The sequence below is a fragment of the Mobula birostris genome, chromosome 9, assembly GCF_030028105.1.
Source record: "Mobula birostris isolate sMobBir1 chromosome 9, sMobBir1.hap1, whole genome shotgun sequence".
NCBI lineage: Eukaryota > Metazoa > Chordata > Chondrichthyes > Myliobatiformes > Myliobatidae > Mobula > Mobula birostris.
Window position 1 is genome coordinate 82269232 of NC_092378.1, and position 21052 is coordinate 82290283.

At 41.9% G+C, this 21052-nt stretch overlaps 1 protein-coding gene across 1 annotated transcript in view; it reads left to right on the forward strand.

The window, feature by feature from the left end:
* LOC140202419 (uncharacterized) overlaps window positions 1–21052 on the forward strand; it is a 174612-nt gene that overhangs the window by 74982 nt on the left and 78578 nt on the right. Inside the window, exons 10-12 of the mRNA XM_072267286.1 lie at window positions 253–343; window positions 6417–6529; window positions 18685–18776. Of these exons, the coding sequence (XP_072123387.1) occupies window positions 253–343; window positions 6417–6529; window positions 18685–18776 (296 nt within the window). The remainder of the gene's footprint in view (window positions 1–252; window positions 344–6416; window positions 6530–18684; window positions 18777–21052) is intronic.

Consider the following 21052-nt stretch of genomic DNA (forward strand, 5'->3'; position numbering starts at 1 on the left):
CATATAAATAAATGGTAATTGCTTCTTCGCTTTACGATATTCCGGCTTACGAACCGTTTCATAGGAACACTCTACCTTTGGATGGCGAGAGAAACCTGTACTGCAAAGCACAGAAGGAGGAGAAGGACTTTAATATAATTCTGGAGCACACGGTGAATATAGGAAATTTTTTCCCAAATCTTCGGCACACCATCGTGGGTCGGAAGGCCTGTATTGTGCTGTAGGTTTTCTATGTTCCTATGTTTCTTGCAGGCGTACACAGCTTTGGATCAGTTTCTTGTCAAGGACAGAGCGAACCGAAAACAGTACTTCATGCTGAACATTTTGATACCCCAACCTTCGGGTAAGCTGACTCATTTATCTGCTCAGTCAATGTGATATTTAAAAGTTGATTTGCACAAACAGGCTGAGCCTCAGCTGAACACTGAGGACTCATGTGCCTGTATTTTGGATTTTAAAGTTCCACAATTGTCAAGGGGCATATGTTGCTGAACATGTTGAACGTGTTAGACAATTACCCAACCTCATACATAACAGTCACATGGTATAGCCCGATGAATAATGAAAACTTCAATTACACCAGGTAAATTTCTCCCCCATTATGTCTATACTAATTCCACTGTTGCAAATCCTCCCTGTTCTGTGACAAGTAGGTACAACATAGTTTTTGATTTGACTTTCTGATTTGCATTTACATTTTCAATTAAGTTACATAAAATATAATTTTTTTGAGTAACCAGTAATTTATAAACTGATTTAAAACAAATTCAAGACCATGGTGTTACCAGGATTACCCTTTAGTAATAATGATCAGTTAGTCACAGAGATAATCTGTATTTACTGACAAGTACCTTTATTGTTTCAACTAACAAGCACATGAATTTACACAACCGAATACTTGTGTGCACATCTACTAAGTTTCCCTGACCCTCCACAAACAGACAAAGAATTGAAAAGGTAATTCCCAGGGAAGTAGTCTACGCTCTGATGTGGGTCCTTCATGTCAGTGAAGTTTGTTCTCTGGAGAGTTGTCACTGTGTTGCATTCCAAGCTGTGTACTTTTGAATAGTTCTTTCAGTTCAAATATTCAATTTCAATCTCGTTGGCTCGAGGTCAGCTGACTGACCTATGTCACCCTCTTCCACAGTGAGAACTGGTAATTTATGCCTCTTTGTTCTAGATCAATTACCAAACTAGTAACCAGTTCAAATCACTTGGGGCAGACACAGACACCACCAATCACAAATCTGCATGATATATCACACCAAAGAACACCTCATAAATAACATTATTTAGAAATGATCTCTAGTTCAGCAGATTACTTGGAGTATCATTGTCTCTTCTTTAAAATACTCATTCAGCTGAGCAAAACCACTTCACAAAATGGAGGATGCAGAGCAGCCTCCATTACTTTGCCTTCATGGCAAGAAAAAAAAACAATTGGTCTGTCTCCTTCCATTGCCTTTGATTCATTTGAATACACAGATTTGTAGACCGTGGTTCTTTCTGGACCAGTTCTAACAGTAACTTTTATATTCTCTGATATTTATTAGACAAATGATTCTTCCGTGCTCAGACTACATCTCTGTTACAGATTTTATCTGAAACAATCATTACGCAACCAATCTTTAGCGTAAATGTTCAAATAATTTTAAAATAAAGGAACAACAGAAATAAAGAGAATTAACCCACTGGATTTCAACAATCTCTAAACTTTACCGGCAACAGTTTTACAGTGTTGTTCCTAGCTTGGCAGTATTAAAGATCAGAAGATATAGGAGCAGAATTAGACCCATTTGGACCATCGAGTCTGCTCCACTCTTTCATCGTAACTGAATTTGTTATCCCTCTCAAGCTCATTCTTCTGCCATCTCCCTGTAACCTTTGACTCACTGGCTAATCAAGAACCTATCAACCTCTGCTTTAAATGTACCAAATGACTTAGCCTCTACAGCCATCTGTGGCACTGAATCTCACAGATTCAGAGAAAGCTACTAGAGTGATATCTAGATCATAAGACCATATGACATTGGGACAGAATGAGACCAATCAGCCCACTGAGTCTGCTCCACTATTCAATCATGTTTGATTTATTTTCCCTCTCAACTCCATTTTCTGCCTTCTTCCTGTAACCATTGACACACTTGAAAGATTGGATATTCTGGACCTGCATCAACCAAGCTTTAGAAGATGAAAAATGACTGGATTAGAAGATGCTGATGAGTCTTGACAGAGGGGATGTAGAGAGTATGCTCCCACATGTGGGAGAATCCAGAGCCAGCAGGAATCTGAATGCTGAATGCTTAGACCATTACCTAATTTAAAAAACACATCTCCCTGACTTTCTACAAAGCAAGTGATTTCCTCTTTATGAAGTCAAATTTGCAACCTGCTCACAAACCTTCCCACGACTGATCAAAGGTAGTCATTAAGAGGTTTTCCATCTTCATTGGTGGTTAGCTTAACAATGAAATTATTGGGTATTGAAAGGTCTGGACAGCAGATTCAAAACATCTGTTCAAATACGACAAAGGCTGAGGGAAGTAAATTAAATCAATTAAATGAATCTAGAATAAAAGGCAAGTGACCCTGGAACCAATAAATGGGTTGGCGGTAATGCACCATTAAGCTGGATGCCAACCGCCGTAAAACAAGATACAGACAGAACCAATAAATGGGGAGTTGGAAATTTGAGTTGGCTGGTGGAGTTGGAAAAGAGCATGGAGGCTGCAATTGCTGAGTTGATGAAGAAAAGATCCTGTAGGATGAACAGGTTGATGGGTAGTGAAAGTGAGTTTGAGATAGAGGAATGGAATGAAGAAAGTGAGGAAAGGAGACCAAGGTATGAGATGTCAAATTCTAAGCAGTCAGGGGACAAAATCAAAATAGGATAGCAAAACAACGGAAAGAAGATGAGATTAAAGCAATTGTAACACTGAGCGAAGGCGGAGTGTCTTTTGGTGAATGGTACCCGATTCATTTGACGAAGATAATCAACAAACTTATAGGTGAAGTCAAAAAAGCAAAGATTTTACGAAATGGATAGCTATTAGTGATTTGCCGGGACAGTGCTCAACAAGGCAAAGTGATAAGATTAAATAAAATTGACGGCAAAAAAGTACAATGCTCAATACCCAACAATAGAAAGTGGACTAGAGGAGTTATTTCGGGTATACCAACAAAAGTTACTATGGATGAGATTAAACAGAACATAAAAGGAGCAAAAATTATTGAGGCCAAACGTTTGAAAGTTACAAGAAACGGGAAAAAGTGTGATAGTTTATCGGTTATGATCAACTTTGATGAAGAGAGATTGCCGACTAAAGTTTATTTAGGGTATATGTGTTATGAGGTCAGAATATATATACCACCGCCTTTAAGAAGCTTTAAATGTCAGAAATTCAGGCATATTGCGGCGGTCTGCAGAGGGAAACAATGATGTGGAAGATGCGCTGGAGAACACGAATATGGGAAATGTGAGGCGGGAGCTAGGCTGAAATGCTGCAATTTTGGTGAGGAACACAGTGCAGTTTATCAAGGGTGCATTATTAGCAAGAAAGAAGCTGAGATACAATATGTAAAAGTAACTCAAGGGATCAGTTATGTAGAGGCAGTGAAAGCACTTGCTGGAAAAAAGACTATCAAGCAAACAGGGAATAATAAACCGGTGAACTGTGAGGGTTGTAATATGATAAATAAGGACACACTAATTATGAGTAAGAAGGATTTCATACTGTTTATGGTAGATGCAATTAACTGTTCAGCGCAAACCAAAAAAAATTAAAATTATAGTCAAGTCTGCAGAAAAATATCTTGGTATTACAGGGCTTAGGTAGGAAGCAGTCAAAGGTACACTTAATGGCGGATCAAACAGTTCACAGGCAGGAGAGGCGGGAATTTAATGGCTGTGTATATATATATATATTACAAGGGAATGAAAGGAGTCATCACAAATGGTCAAGAATTTACGAAATATGTACCAGAATTTAAGGACAAACCTCAGATTTTATGTTACAAGAAACATGGTTGAAACCCAGGGTAAATGTGCAGAACTCCATCAACAAAGAGAAGTACTCAATAAGAACAACTGTGAGTTGGAAAGAGACTGGACGAAACAGTACTGCATTTAAAGGAGACGGTTTCTGAAAAAGATGCTTGTTGTCAAAAATTCAGTGATGTGGAAAACAGATTAAAAATGGAGGAACTTATTCCAAAGTTACAAAAGGAAAAAGGAATTTGTTGCAAAGTGAATTATCTACATTCGGATTATAAAATGAAAACATGGAATCAACTGAGGAAGAATTTCAAGATCTTAATAAACAACTACAGGTTTTGATTCAAGAAAAGGAACGCTTGGAAATAGCAGATAGACTTGGAAAACAACAATCTTAAATGTTAAGCATGCGATAATGAATATTCTCAAGCAAGAAACTTTTACTTTTGCAAATGATTCAAATGAAATTAATGTAATTTGAGGCAATGCAATTATTTGGAAACCACATGACAAAATTTGAGAAGGCCTGTTTCTGTGCTGTAGTTTCTATGGTTTCTATTGGTCCGTGTGCAGGTCAGTGGGACTAGGCAGAAAATGGTTCGGCACAGCCAAGAAGGGCCAAAAGGCCTGTTTCTGTGCTGTAGTTTCTATGGTTTCTATGGATTCTAAGGAAAACAATCTGCAGCATTGCTATTTAATGAGCACATACGGCATTTGCAAGCAGAATTATAATTAATTATACATCCTGCGGAGGGCAGTGATATGCCTAGATGTGTCTAAATTGCCGGAAATAGAAGAAGAAGAACCAATAGATGGATCATTTAAATCCATTTGGTTAACTAACACTGTACATGGAAGAAAATCTGCTATCCTTACTGTTTGTTCGACCTGTACAGTGGTCATGTGGTAAAGTTACTAGGCTGGTAGGCAGAGTTCTGGACCACAGATCCAGTGACAAGAATTCAAATCCCACCATGGCATTGAAGTCAAATGCACAGGATGTGAAATACCAAGGAAAAGCTACACTTGGTAGTGGTACCAATAAAGCCACTGGATTATTATAAAAACCCACTTGCTTCACTGAAGTTATTGAAGCAAGTCAATCTGCTGACTTTACTCAGCAGGACAGGCCTCACCTCTTAGAAGATAAACTAAGTGGACAGTATAGGACCTGAACTGTTAATTCTCTAGCTTGACCTACTGAATATTTCCAGCATTTTTCAAGTATGTTAGCTGAAAGGATCAACTTTATATGTCATATACACATTTGATGTGGTGTTGGTCAGGGTGTGACATGCAACAAAAACAACTATTATACGGAATAGAGAATTATATAAAGTTAGAGGTTAAAGTACAGATAGAGAATAAAACGGGCATAAATACCTGCACGTATTTACAATGTAAAGAGTGTTATAGAAAGTGGTTTAAAGTACTGACAGTGCAAGAGACTGAGGTAATCCTTAGAAGGGGGTGGGAAAGCTATCTAGAATGGTTGATCAGATTAAATGCCTGGGTGAAGAAACTTTCAAGATTTTAGACATAGCAACCTCTGCAGTTTGCTTTTGACTTTCAAACTGATGCACCTACTTGGTCTGGTCTACGTATAATGCCTGACCCATCAATGAGCCTCACTCTTACCTACTTCCTCAGCTCAGGGGTAAGTAGAAATGGGCAATAAATGGTGGCATTTCTAGAGATATCCCTATCGTTGTCCCCAATAGGGTGGCCCAGCCAGTCACTGCCTTGAAGGGACAATGTAAACTTGTTTATTATGTAGAGATACAGCACAGTAACAGGCCCTTCCAGCCCAACGAGGCCACATCACCCCATTACACCCACATGAAAAATTAACCTATTAACCCGTACTTCTTTGGAATGTGGGAGGAAACTGAAGCACCTGGAGGAAACCCACATGGTCACAGAAGAACATACAAACTCCTTACAGACATTGGCAGGAATTGAACCTGGATCACTGGCACTGTAAAATGTGATGTTAACCACTATGTTAACATACCGGCCCAAGCTGGACAATGAGCACTGCTCTTGCCAGAACATAGGACTTTAGACTTGGATTTAGAGCACTACAGCACAGAAAAAGGCCTTTCAGCTCATCTCCTTCATGTCGTACTCTCATTCTGCCTAGTCCCATTGACCCTGCAGAAAGTAAAAAGTCTTCCCATGTCAAGCTAATGTCTCTTCAGTTGTGATTAAAAAATTTCCAAACCTGTGAAAATTGCTAAAGGATGGAAGGTCCACAGAACTGGATCCTTCATTTGGTATGTGCTGAAATGGGCCATGAAGATAAGGAAGATTTATGGTATGGTATTCAATCCTTGGTAGGTACAGAATTAGGGAAACCTTTATTGCCTTGCATTTCCAGGAATATGAAAGGACATTGATTTAGGGTTCCTGCTTCTGATAGCTTCCACAGCCTACTTGAGAATTATAACTATGAGAGCAGAGACCTGTTCACTTACGGTTCCCAAGCTAGAACAACTTACTCACTGTGACAAGCAAAGCCCTGATGTCAACAAAGTAAGCTTTTTGCCGCAGAACTGGAGGGGATCTAACTCTGAGGCATCATTAACAGGAGGAAAGGGAGAGATCAAACCCTCAAGAAACAAAATAACTTGGAACATGGTGACCATAATGTGTCCTGAGGAAAAATAGCAGTTTAGAAGTTAATTAGCATTAAAATATATCAACCCAGAGAATGAAAGAGAAATGTATTTTGTAGATAACTCATAGATTTGAAAGCTCTTGGAGGTAATTGATCTCAGTGTGAAGGCCGTCTGATAAAGTTTGCTTTAATGCTTTGGATTATTATTCTCGGAGTGGCTGGCTGGCTGGCTGCCAGCAGAACATGTCCATCTCAAGGCCTTTATAAAGTTTATATATATATTCAGAATGGAATAGGCCCCATAGTCCCTTCTATCCCTTCGAGTCACACCGCTCAGCAATCCCCCCAATTTAATCCTATCCTAATCATGGGATAATTTACAATTATCAATTAACCTACCAACCAGTACACCTTTGGACCTTGGGAAGAAACTGGAGCACCCAGCGGAAACCCACGTGATCACAGGGAGAACATACAGCCTCCTTACAAGCAATGGCAGGAATTGAACCAGGGTCGCCTGTACTGTAAAACGTTGTGCTAACCACTATGCTAGTCAGTTTCTGTCAGTGCTGACCCTTATCAAGGAACCACACTGGGGTGGCACAGAAGCATTATGCTATTACAGTACCAGCAACTTGGGCTCAAATCCCGCTGCTATCTGTAAGGAGTTTTAAGTTCTCCCTGTAACTGAGTGGGTTTCCTCCAGGTGTTCCAGTTTCCCCCCGCATTCCAAAGACCTTCCACTTAATAGGTTAATTGGTCACAGGGCTGTAGCTGGGTGGTGCTGGCTCACTGGGCCGGAAGGGTCTGTTACTGTGTTGTATTTCTAAATAACATAAATAAAAAATAATATAAAAAATGGGCTTGGAGAAGACTGAAGAAGATAAATCTATAAACAGCAACCCTTGAACTGCGCAATTCCAGGAGCTACAGTTGAAGTCAGAAGTTTGCATACACCTTAGCCAATACATTTAAACTCAGTTTTTCATAATTCCTGACATTTAATCCTAAAAAAACATTCCCTGTCTTAAGTCAGTTAGGATCACTGCTTTATTTTAAGAATGTGAAATGTCAGAATAATAGTAGAGAGAATGATTTATTTCAGCTTTTATTTCTTTCATCACTTTCCCAGTGGGTCAGAAGTTTATATACACTTTGTTAGTATTTGGTAGCATTGCCTTTAAATTGTTTAACTTGGGTCAGATGTTTTGGGTCAAACGCCTTCCACAAGCTTCTCACAGTAAGTTACTGGAACTTTGTTCCATTCCTCCAGACAGAACTGATGTAACTGAGTCAGGTTTGTAGGCCTCCTTGCTCGCACACGCTTTTTCAGTTCTGCCCACAAATTTTCTATTGGATTTAGATCAGGGCTTTGTGATGGCCACTCCAATACATTGACTTGGTTGTCCTTAAGCAATTTTGCCACAACTTTGGAGGTATGCTTGGAGTCATTGTCCATTTGGAAGACCTGTTTGCAACCGAGCTTAAACCTCCTGGCTGGTGTCTTGAGATGTTGCTTCAATATATCCACATAATTTTCCTTCCTCATGATGCCATCTATTTTGTGAAGTGAACCAGTCCCTCCTGCAGCAAAGCACCCCCACAACATGATGCTGCCACCCCCATGCTTCACGGTTGGGATGGTGTTCTTCGGCTTGCAAGCCTCACCCTTTTTCCTCCAAACAGAACGATGGTCATTATGGCCAAACAGTTCAATATTTGTTTCATCAGACCAGAGGACATTTCTCCAAAAAGTAAGGTCTTTGCCCCCATGTGCACTTGCAAACTGCAGTCTGGCTTTTTTATGGCAGTTTTGGAGCAGCGGCTTCTTTCTTGCTGAGCAGTCTTTCAGGTTATGTCGATATAGGACTCGTTTTACTGTGGATATAGATACTTTTCTCCCTGTTTCCTCTAGCATCTGTACAAGGTCCTTTGCTGTTGTTCTAGGATTGATTTGCACTTTTCGCGCCAATGTACATTCATCTCTAGGAGACAAAATGCATCTCCTTCCTGAGCGGTATGACGGCTACGTGGTCCCATGGTGTTTATACTTGCGTACTATTGTTTGTACAGATGAACGTGGTACCTTCAGGCATTTGGAAGTTGCTCCCAAGAATAAACCAGACTTGACATTATTTTTGACCTCAATCCGATAGAAAATTTGTGGGCAGAACTGAAAAAGCGTGTGCGAGCAAGGAGGCCTACAAACCTGACTCAGTTCTGTCTGGAGGAATGGAACAGAATTCCAGCAACTTACTGTGAGAAGCTTGTGGAAGGCTATCCAAAACATCTGACCCAAGTTAAACAATCTAAAGGCAATGCTATCAAATACTAACAAAGTGTATGTAAACTTCTGACCCACTGGGAAAGTGATGAAAGAAACAAAAGCTGAAATAAATCATTCTCTCTACTATTATTCCGACATTTCACAGTTTTAAAATAAAGTAGTGATCCTAACTAACCTAAGATGGAGTATTTTTTCTAGGATTAAATCTCAGGAATTGTGAAAAACTGAGTTTAAATGTATTTGGCTGAGGTGTATTTAAACTTCTGATTTCAACTGTACCTGGATAGAATGACAGAGCAGACTTGATGGGCTGAATGGCCCCATTCTCTCCTATGTCTGTGGTCTTATGGTCTAATAACTTGTATACAGTACTGTTTTATTACTGGCCATGATGGTCAATTCTATGTTTTACATGTTTTGAAATGTCACTAAATGAATCTGTAAGACCCCACTTTCTGATATCATTATTTAATATAGAGTGACTTTTAACCTGATTGACATTTGGAAGTCATGGCATAGGAGACCACACAGAATAATGAAGAGAAGGGATCCGTTTACAATTTGTACATTTCATGACTATTGACTGAAATCTTTATGCAGCAATTTGTTGCAGACGTGAAGAACGAGAGCCACCTATCTCTTTTTTTTAAAGATTACCTTTTTTTGGAATCATTGAAACAAACAGTGAAATGCAGTGTTTGCATCAGTGACCAGCAAAGTCTGAGGATTTGCTGGGGACAGCCTGCAAATGTCACCATGCTTCTGGCAGCAACATAGCATGGCCACAAATTTCAAATGCCAACACGTACATCTTTGGAACATGGGAGGACACCGGAGCACCCAGAAGGATCCACACTGTAACAGGGAGAATGTACGAACTCCTTATAGACAGTGATGGGAATTGAACCCCGATCACTGATGCCATAAAGTGTTATGCTAACCGCTACTCACTGTCACCCCTAAATGTGCTGCATTTTCTTTTACAGTATCAGGAAAGTCATTAACACTGTGATTTCTTTTTTCAAAATCTTATCTACAGAGACTGGTAACAGCCATGCCAAGTCTTTAGTAAGTATTGCCTTGTTGTTGATAAGAACATTATGTTGGAGTTTTCAGAAGAACCTCTTCTTACAGAGTGAACCAAGCACGGATCAACTGTTAAATTCAAGGAGTCTCACTTAATAATAAATCACCAATTCATACCCAGAATCCAATATCGTCACTGAGCTGATCCTTTTGATCTTTTTGTCTTTACTTAGGTTATTGATCAACGCCTTGATCTTCTATGACACAATTAAGTTGATAGTTGCCTGCACGTAGTTCTGATTAAGAGGTCAGGTGTGGACTGTTTCTTTCAAAGTAGAGTAAACAATAGATGGTAAACAGAATAATGAGTCCCAGAAAGCTGGTGAATTAATGCAGTGGAATAATTGAAATGTTTACTACACTCTTCAAGCATCAATACTTATTTATCCACATTAAATTGACTTCTCCTTAAAAATACTTTCTTTTACAGTATTGATCTCAGTGCTTTGCTGTGCTGTTATCACAGTCAAATAGACAGAGTTGTGGCAGGAAATCTTTCTGAGTTTACAAGAACTAATAAAGCACTAAAGATACAACAGAGCAGCTTGAGCCCCCAGTGCAATCTAAGCTAGAAGCACAAGAGACTCTGCAGATGTGGGTAATCTTGAGCAACACACACAAAATGTGGAGAGAAATAAACAGTCAATGATTCAGACTGAGACCATACTGGAAGGAAAATGGGGTTGTGGCTTCTGCCCGCCCTTCCTGTCCCGATGAAGGATCGCTGCCACAAACTTCAATTGTTTATTACCCTCTATAGATGCTGCCTGACTTCCAGCATTTTGTGTGTGTTGCACAAAATTAAACTTCTTCTCCCTGCACTTTATTCATATCCCCCAATTCCCAGTGTGTTAATTTGCCTATCAAACGACCTCCTAAACATGACTATCAGATTTGCTTCCAGCACAAGGCCTATCGTTTGCACTGCAAAGTTTTAATAACAGCATAAATTGACTTTTTGTTGTTAGTTTGTTATTCTGTAAGAAACAGAAACTTTTGTGCACTACAAACAGGCTTTGGTATTAGAGTTCAGTTTTAAATTTTATTATGGTTAGAATGGAACCTGTCACCTCAGGAAGTGGTTATAATCATGATGGTTAGACTGTTTCAAAACAAAATTAGAATTGCAGATGAGAGAAATTGGGAACTGAAAACTGAACAGATACTGAAACCTGAGGTAGATGGTAGGAGTGGAGTATAAACAGCAGTATAATGTAAGCTCAGGCACAAATAGAAGCCAATCCCTTTGCACCTTACGTATGCAAATTGGCACAATTTGTAAAGTTACTACTTTACTTTTCCAGCAATACTGGTTCAATCCTGACAACAGGCACTGTTTGCACATTCTCCATGAGGTTACGTGGGTTTCATTAGATGTTTTAGCTTCCTCCCACATCTTGAAGGACTGCAGGCGTGTGTGCTAATTGGCCAATGTAGGCTGCCCCTGCTCTATGGCTGATTGATAAAGGCTGATTTATACTTTTGCGTAGCCCTACGCCATAGCGAGCAGGCGTAGTTGTGTCTGCGTCGCTCTGCAATTCACCGCCAAAATGCCAGTTGGCGGTGGAGTTTCTATGCCACTGTGTTGAGTTTCTTCGTGAGAGACATGGACGAGGAAATGCATTTCAAATATTTTCGGATGTCGGCAGGTAGATTTGACGATTTGGTTCATCGTCTCCAACCACTTATTTCGCATCAGTGCACAGACATGGCAGAGAAAAGCAACCGGAAATGCGTAGGAGGAAATGAGATGCTACCAAGTGGGTCAATCACAGTTGTTGCGGTCTGCGTCGCCGTGACGTGTGGGTTACATTTTTGGGGAGGTGCACGTCACCCTATGGCGTAGGGTACATGTTACCTACGACGTACATTTGACGCAGAAGTATAAATTGGGCTTTAGAATGAAAGTGTAGGACTAGTGAAAGTGGCCGGTTAATAACCATGTGGACTGCGTGGGCAGAAAAGCCTGTTTCTTTGTTCTGTGTCTCAATGAGTGCTCCAGTTTCCAGCGACATGTTCGTTTTAGATTAATTGGCAAAATTGCCTAAAGTGCAATGTTAATAGGAACATGGGAAAAGTATGTTACTGAGTGGGTCAAAGTAGGAGAATGGGATATTTCTGTAAATTAGCAGACTTTCCATGGACCAAATGGAAATTAGAAATATGATAAGCCTTGAGATCAATCATGAGCACTGGGTTAACAGCACATACAGTTCCATTACTTCATAGAAGTACTGTTATTGGTCCCCTTGCTTTACAGTCAGTTAGAGCCTTGGTATGCAGCTTGAGACTGCACATATTTAACCTTTCAGGGAAATTAAAACTGCTTTGTATTAGGTCTCAGTTCAGCAAAAGCTATTTCACAAATGTTGCTCCTCTGCGCCACCTAGTCACTGATTTAGTGCAGCATCTCATGGCAACATGAAATCAATGAACTACAAGATCTTTCTAGAAGCAGATAAAAACAGACATGAATTGTGATTTACACTCAGGCAATTAATGTTGGAAATGTTACTGACACAACACAGTAAACTAACAATAATGTAAGTTCTGTCAGGAATTTGCACTTTGTTAGAATCTCTGCCTACCATTATTAACACTCCAGTTAATATGTTCAGTTTTTCCCTCTGCCATTTTATTGCATTCACCAGACTTCTTAAAAAAGATTATTGACTGCTTAACATTGTCCAGACAATTTGAGCATTATTACATAAATCATTAAAATTATGAAGGAAAATCAGCACGTCAGGGGTTAATTTTTTTTCCCTCTGAAGTATCTAGTTTCCTTTTTCATGCAAAACACTCTGTTAACTTCAACTGTTCTACAAAGCCATTTGCATCCATCCAGAGCTCTCATATGGAAATTTACCAGGGTCTTACATAGAACATAGAACACAGATCATAGAATAGTACAGCACATTACAGGCCCATTGGCCCACAATGTTGTGCCGAACCTCAAACCCTGCATCCCATATAACCCCCCACCTTAAATTTCTCCATATATCTGTCAAGAAGTCTCTTAAACTTCACTAGTGTATCTGCCTCCACCACTGACTCAGGCAGTGCATTCCATGCACCAACCACTCTCTGAGTAAAAAAACCTTTTTCTAATAACCCCTTGAACTTCCCACTCCTTACCTTAAAGCCATGTCCTCTTGTATTGAGCAGTGGTGGCCTGGTGAAGAGGCGCTGGCTATCCACTCTATCTATTCCTCTTAATATCTTGTACACTTCGATCATGTCTCCTCTCATCCTCCTTCTCTCCAAAGAGTAAAGCCCTAGATCCCTTAATCTCTGATCATAATCCGTACTCTCTAAACCAGGCAGCATCCTGGTAAATCTCCTCTGTACCCTTTCCAATGCTTCCACATCCTTCCTATAGTGAGGTGACCAGAACTGGACACAGTACTCCAATGTGACCTAACCAGAGTTTTACAGAGCTGCATCATTACATCGCGACTCTTAAACTCTATCCCTTGACTTATGAAAGCTAACACCCCATAAGTTTTCTTAACTTCCCTAGCCACCTGTGAGGCAACTTTCAGGGATCTGTGGACATGTACCCCCAGATCCTTCTGCTCCTCCGCACTACCAAGTGTCCTGCCATTTACTTTGTACTCTGCCTTGGAGTTTGTCCTTCCAAAGTGTACCACCTCACACTTCTCCGGGTTGAACTCCATCTGCTACTTCTCAGCCCACTTCTGCATCTTATCAATGCCTCTCTGCAATCTTCAACAATCCCCTACACTATCTACAACACCACCAACCTTTGTGTCATCTTGCCAACCCACCCTTCTACCCCCACATCCAGGTCGTTAATAAAAATCACAAAAAGTAGAGGTCCCAGAACAGATCCTTGTGGGACACCACTAGTCACAACCCTCCAATCTGAACGTGCTCCCTCCACCACCACCCTCTGCCTTCTGCAGGCAAGCCAATTCTGAATCCACCTGGCCAAACTTCCCTGGATCCCATGCCTTCTGACTTTCTGAATAAGCCTACCGTGTGGAACCTTGTCAAATGCCTTACTAAAATCCATGTAGATCACATCCACTGAACTACCCTTGTCTATATGCCTGGTCACCTCCTAAAAGATCTCTATCAGGCTTGTTAGATGCAATCTGCCCTTCACAAAGCCATGCTGACTGTCCCTGATCAGACCTTGATTCTCTAAATGCCCATAGATCATATGTCTAAGAATCTTTTCCAACAGCTTTCCCACCACAGACGTAAGGCTCACTGGTCTATAATTATCCAGACTCTCCCTACTACCTTTTTTGAACAAGGGGACAACATTCGCCTCCCTCCAATCCTCCGGTACCATTCCTGTGGACAATGAGGACATAAGGATCCTAGCCAGAGGCTCAGCAATCTCTTCCCTCGCCTTGTGAAGCAGCCTGGGGAATATGCCGTCAGGCCCCGTGGACTTACCCGTCCTAATATATCTTAACAACTCCAATACCTCCTCTCCCTTAATATCAACATGCTCCAGAACATCAACCTCACTCATATTGTCCTCACCATCATCAAGTTCCCTCTCATTGGTGAATACTGAAGAGAAGTATTCATTGAGGACCTCGCTCACTTCCACAGCCTCCAGGCACATCTTCCCACCTTTATCTCTAATCGGTCCTACCTTCACTCCTGTCATACCTCTGTTCTTCACATAATTGAAGAATGCCTTGGGGTTTTCCTTTACCCTACTCGCCAAAGCCTTCTCATGCCCCCTTCTTGCTCTTCTCAGCCCCTTCTTAAGCTCCTTTCTTGCTTCTCTATATTCCTCAATAGACCCATCTGATCCTTGCTTCATGAACCTCATGTATGCTGCCTTCTTCCACCTGACTAGATTTTCCACCTCACTTGTCACCCACGGTTCCTTCACCCTACCATTCTTTATTTTCCTCACGGGACAAATTTATCCCTAACATCCTGCAAGAGATCTCTGAACATCGACCACATGTCCATAGTACATTTCCCTGCAAAAACATCATCCCAATTCACACCCGCAAGTTCTAGCCTTATAACATCATAATTTGCCCTTCCCCAATTAAAAATTTTCCTGTGCTCTCTGATGCTATCCTTTTCCATGATAATGCTAAAGGCCAGGGAGCAGTGGACACTGTCCCCCAGATGCTCACCCACTGAAAGATCTGTGACCTGACCCGGATCGTTACCTAGTACTAGATCAAGTACAGCATTCCCCCTAGTCGTCCTGTCAACATACTGTGATAGGAATCTGTCCTGGACACACTTAACAAACTCTGCCCCATCTAAACCCTTGGAACTAATCAGGTGCCAATCAATATTAGGGAAGTTTAAGTCACCCATGGTAACAACCCTGTTATTTTTGCACCTTTCCAAAATCTGCCTCCCAATCTGCTCCTTGGTATCTCTGCTGCTACCAGGGAGCCTATAGAATACCCCCAATAGAGTAACTGCTCCCTTCCTGTTCCTGACTTCCACCCATACTGACTCAAAAGAGGATCCTGCTACATTACCCACTCTTTCTGTAGCTGTAATAGTATCCCTGACCAGTAATGCCACCCCTCCTCCCCTTCCCCCCCCCATCCCTTTTAATGCACTGAAATCCAGGAATATTGAGAATCCATTCCTGCCCTGGTGCCAGCCAAGTCTCTGTAATGGCCACTACATCACAATTCCATGTGTATATCCAAGCTCTCAGTTCATCACCTTTGTTCCTGATGCTTCTTGCATTGAGGTACACACACTTCAGCCCTTCTACCTTACTACCTTTACACCGTTTATTCTGCTTCTCTTTCCTCAAAGTCTCTCTATATGTTAGATCCGGCTTTACTCCATACACTTCTTTCACTGCTCTATCGCTCTGGGTCCCACCCCCCTTGCAAATTAATTTAAACCCTCTCCAACCATGCTAGCAAACCTACCTGCAAGGATATTGCTCCCCCTCGAGTTCAGGTGCAACCCATCCAATCTGGACCGGTCCCACCTTCCCCAGAAGAGATCCCAATGATCCAAAAATCTAAAACCCTGCACCAAGTCCTCAGCCACACATTCAACTGCCATCTTCTCCAATTCTCATCATCACTGTCACATAGCACTGGCAGCAATCCTGAAAATGCCACCCTTGAGGTCCTGTTCTTCAGCCTTCTGCCTAGTTCCCGTAACTCACACTTCAGGACCTCATCCCTCTTCCTGCCTATGTCGTTGGTACCAAAATGTATCCCAACTTCTGGTTGCTTTCCCTCTTGTACCAGGATGCCGTGCACCCGGTCAGAGACATCCCGGACCCTGGCACCGGGAGGCAACAAACCATGTGGGTGTCCTTCTCACATCCACAAAATCTCCTGTCTGCTCCCCTGACTATAGAGTCTCCAATGACGACAGCTCTCCTCTTCTCCGTCCCATCCTTCTGCACCACAGAGTCAGCTCTGTGCCAAAGGCCCTGCCACCGTGGCTCACACCTGGTCGGTCATCCCCATCAACAGTACCCAGGACAGTAAACTTATTATTCAGGGGAATGGCTACAGGGATGCTCTGCACTACCTGTCTGCTCACCTTCGCTTTCCCCCCCTGACTGTCACCCAATGACCTGCTTCCGGCAGCCTAGTTGTGACTACCTCCCTGTAGCTCTCATCTATGACTGCCTCATTCTCCCTTATGAGTCGAAGGTCATCCAGCTGCTGCTCCAGATTCCTTACACGGTCTTCCAGATTGCCAGCCGCATGCACTTCTGTCAGATGTGATTCTGCGGGAGAGGGGCGTTCCCCCAAGACTGCCACATCTCACATGAGAGGCACATCACCGTCTCAAGAGGCATTGTAAAGACTAACTGTGAGCAAGTTTGTCCTCCACCTCTTCTCGTCAAAACCTCCCAAGTCAAAGCCTCAAAGCTCCACTCCTTCACTGGCCGCTTTCACTGGCTACACTTCTGAAAATTTATTTTCTGATTGGTTTCCCTATATTTCTTTTTTCCTACATCATGGATTTGTGTGCATACAAACATAAGTATTTCTCCTCTTAAATCTCCTCTCTTTCTTGGCTCCATATCTACACTCACAAGCACTTCCACCTTTTACATTACCTTAAGATAATTACTGAAACATTTACCTCACAACTTATCCTCAATGTTGTCCTCCGTTGAGACTTCCCTTCTTTATTCGTGTCTAAATGTGGTAGAACCAAAATGTGACAAATCATAGCCAATTTGCTTTGAGGCAGCTCAAAACCTCAACAAAGGCAACCGAGAAATAGGATCCTGAAGAACGGCCTTGGCCCAAAATGTTGACTGTTCGTTTCCACGGAAACACTCACAATACACTGGAGGAACTCAGCAGGTTGGGAAGCATCCGTGGAAAAGATCGGTCGACGTTTTGGGCCTGATCCCTTCATCAGGACTGTAGAGGGAAGGGGCAGAGGCCCTATAAAGAAGGTGGAGGGAGGGTGGGAAGGAGAAGGCTGGTAGGTTCCAGGTGAAAAACCAGTAAGGGGAAAGATAAAGGGGTGGGGGAGGGGATGTAGGGAGGTGATAGGCAGGAAAGGTGAAGAAGGAATAGGGGAAAACACAATGGGTAGTGGAAGGAGGTGGAACCATGAGGGAGATGATAGGCAGTTGGGTGAGGGGGCAGAGTGACATAGGGATAGGGGAAGGGAGGGGGAGGGAATTACCGGAAGCTGGAGAATTCTATGTTCATACCAAGGGGCTGGAGACTACCTAGACGGTATATGAGGAATTACCTCTAAAGCTATGACAGTGTACGAAAGTAAGTACATAGTTTACAACACACATCAAAGTTGCTGGTGAACGCAGCAGGCCAGGCAGCATCTCTAGGAAGAGGTACAGTCAACGATTCAGGCCGAGACCCTTCATCAGGCCGAGACCCTTGGAATTGTCTCAGAGGATTGTGGAGATACAGTCACTGAATTTACTTAAAACAAAAATCGATGCTGTTATGCATCAAAGGTTGTGAGGAAAGTGCGGGGACTGGTGCTGAGGTGGACTTTGAGTTCCAGAGGGAGTACAGAGAACCGGATGGCCAACTCAAGCTTCTATTTGTGATTTTCAATGGTCTGAGTTCTTGATTCTGCACTTCATAATGGACACAAGTTTATTCACATTGTTCCATGGATTTGAAAGAAAAATTTCCAACATTTACACAACAGTTGGTTTTGTGTGCTGGTAATTTTTTATTGCTGCTTACCACACAAACTTAGTGTATGTAGCACCAAAATGATTGTCAAATCTGTCCTGGTGAAAAGTCTTGGCCTGAAACATTGATTGATTATTCATTTCCATGGATGCTGCCTGACCTGCTGAGTTCCTCTAGCATTTTCTATGTGTTGCTCTGGATATACAGCTTCTGCAGAATCTCTTCTCTCAAATCTTGATACAAACTTTATCTGTAATTGTGGCAGAGCAGAGTTAATGCTCAATTTCAATGTTTTGTTAATGATTTTTGTAAAGAATGCATCAAATCAAAGCTGCTGTTTCATTTGGGTCTACTTCAAATTTTCTTCTACATTTGTATTGCAAAATTAGGCCAATTGCCTTCAAAAATTTACTATATTCCATATTTGTTAAAATAGTAATGCCAGGGATAAAGATTTTTAAAAATTTTGTTAATACTCCACAATGAATAGCTAAGCGAGTCTTAAGCTATATATTAATTGGTCACTAAAATGTTTTTTTTTTCATTTTTGCCTGCAAAAATGATTCAGCTTGAAGTGATTGTTCAGTATCGACAGCTGGATCTCATCATGCATCCTGTCGTCCAAAAACTCATCGCGATTAAATGGACACGCTTTGGAATGTAAGTGTGCTCTCCTTCAGTTAAATATTGGAAGATCAATCTGTTTGCTCTGGTCCAGGCTGTAATTAACCACTGATATCATCTCCCTCCCCTGATTAGGCTGAATTTAACAGGTCATGGTTTCAAGATCCTGCCTGACTGTGATCTGTGCTTCTGAACATATCTTTTCCAACAAGACTACCTAATTTTAGCTCGTTAACGTAGAAACAGAAAAAACCTATAGCACAATACAGGCTCTTCAACCCACAATGCTGTGCCGAACATGGACTTACTTTAGAAATTACTAAGTGTTACCCATAGCTCTTTATTTTTCGAAGCTCCATGTATCTATCAACAAGTCTCTTAAAAGACCATATCGTATCCACCTTCGTCACTGTTGCCAGCAACCCATTCCACGACCTCACCACTCTCTACGTAAAAACTAACCCCTGTCATCCCCTGCGTACCTACTTCCAGGGGAACGTCAACTCAGATCATGAGAGGCCTGCGTCGGGCATTTTCATGCCTTACAAGGCGCAGATTGGAAGTCTGTGTGGGGCACACTCCTCGTACAGTCACTAGAGCAATGTGTGGTTAAGTGCCTTGCTCAAGGACACAAACATGCTGCCACAGCTGAGGCTCGAACTAGCAACCTTCAGATCACTAGACGAATGCCTCAACCACTTGGCCATGTGCCCAACACAAAGGTAATTCCAAGCACCTTAAAACTGTGCCCTCTTGCATTAGCTATTTCAGCCCTGGGAAAAAGCCTCTGACTATCCACACAATCAATGTCTCTCATCATCTTAAACACCTCTATCATGTCACATCTCATCATCTGTCGCATAAAGGAGAAAAGGCCAAGTTCACACAACCCATTCTTATAAGGCATGCTTCCCAATCCAGGCAACATCCTTGTAAATCTCCTCTGCATCATTTCTATAGTTTCCACATCCTTCCTGAAGTGAGGTGACTAGGACTGAGCACAGAACTCCAAGTGGGGTCTGACCAGGGTCCTATAAAGCTGCAACATTACCTCTCGGCTCTTGAACTCAATTCCATGGTTGATGAAGGCCAATACACTGTATGCCTTCTAAACCACGCAGTGAACCTGTATGGAACTGGAGGAGATGGCAGAGGTACTTAATGGATACTTTGCTTCAGTAATCACTACGGAAAAGGATCTTGGTGATTGCAGTGATTACTTGCAGCGGACTGAAAAGCTTGAGCATGTAGGTATTAAGGAAGAGGATGTGCTGGAGTTTTTGGAAAGCATCAAGTTGAATAAGTTACTGGGACCGTACGGATGTACCCCAAACTACTGTGGGAAGCGAGGGAGGAGATTGCTGAGCCTCTGGCGATGATCTTTGCATCATCAATGGCAGGGGTTCCGGAGGATTGGAGGGTTGTGGATTTTGTTCCCTTATTCAAGAAAGGGAGTAGGAATAGCCCAGGAAATTATAGACCAGTGAGTCTTACTTCAGTGGTTGGTATGTTGATGGAGAAGATCCTGAGAGGCAGGATTTATGAACATCTGGAGAGGCATAATATGATTAGGAATAGTCAGCATGACTTTGTCAAAGGCAGGTCATGCCTTACGAGCTTGATTGAATGTTTTGAGGATGTGACTAAACACATCGATGAAGGTAGAGCCTTAGATGTTGTGTATATGGATCTTAGCAAGGCATTTGATAAGATACCTCATGCAAGACTTCTTGAGAAAGTAAGGAGGCATGGGATCCAAGGGGACATTGCTTTGTGGATCCAGAACTGGCTTGTAGACGGGTCCTATTATGCATGGAGGCTGGTGACCAGTGGTGTGCCTCATGGATCTGTTCTGGGACCTCTACTCTTTGTGATTTTTATAAATGACCTGGAGGGATGGGTTAGTAAGTTTGCTAATGATACAAAGATTGGGGATATTGTGGATAATGTGGCGGGCTGTCAGATGTTATAGCGGGAAATTGATAGGATGCAAAACTGGGCTGAGAAGTGGCAGATGGATTTCAACCCAGATAAGTGTGAGGTGGTTCATTTTGGGAGGTCGAATATGATGGCAGAATATAGCATTAGTGACAAGATTCTTGGCAGCATGGAGGATCACAGGATCTTGGGATCTGAGTCCATAGAACACTCAAATCTGCTATGCAGGTTGACTGTAGTTAAGAAAGCATACAGTGCATTGGCCTTCATCAATCATGGGATTGAGTTTAAGAGCCGAGAGGTAACGTTGCAGCTAAATTGGACCCTGGTCAGACCCCACTTGGAGAACTGTGCTCAATTCTGGTCGCCTCACT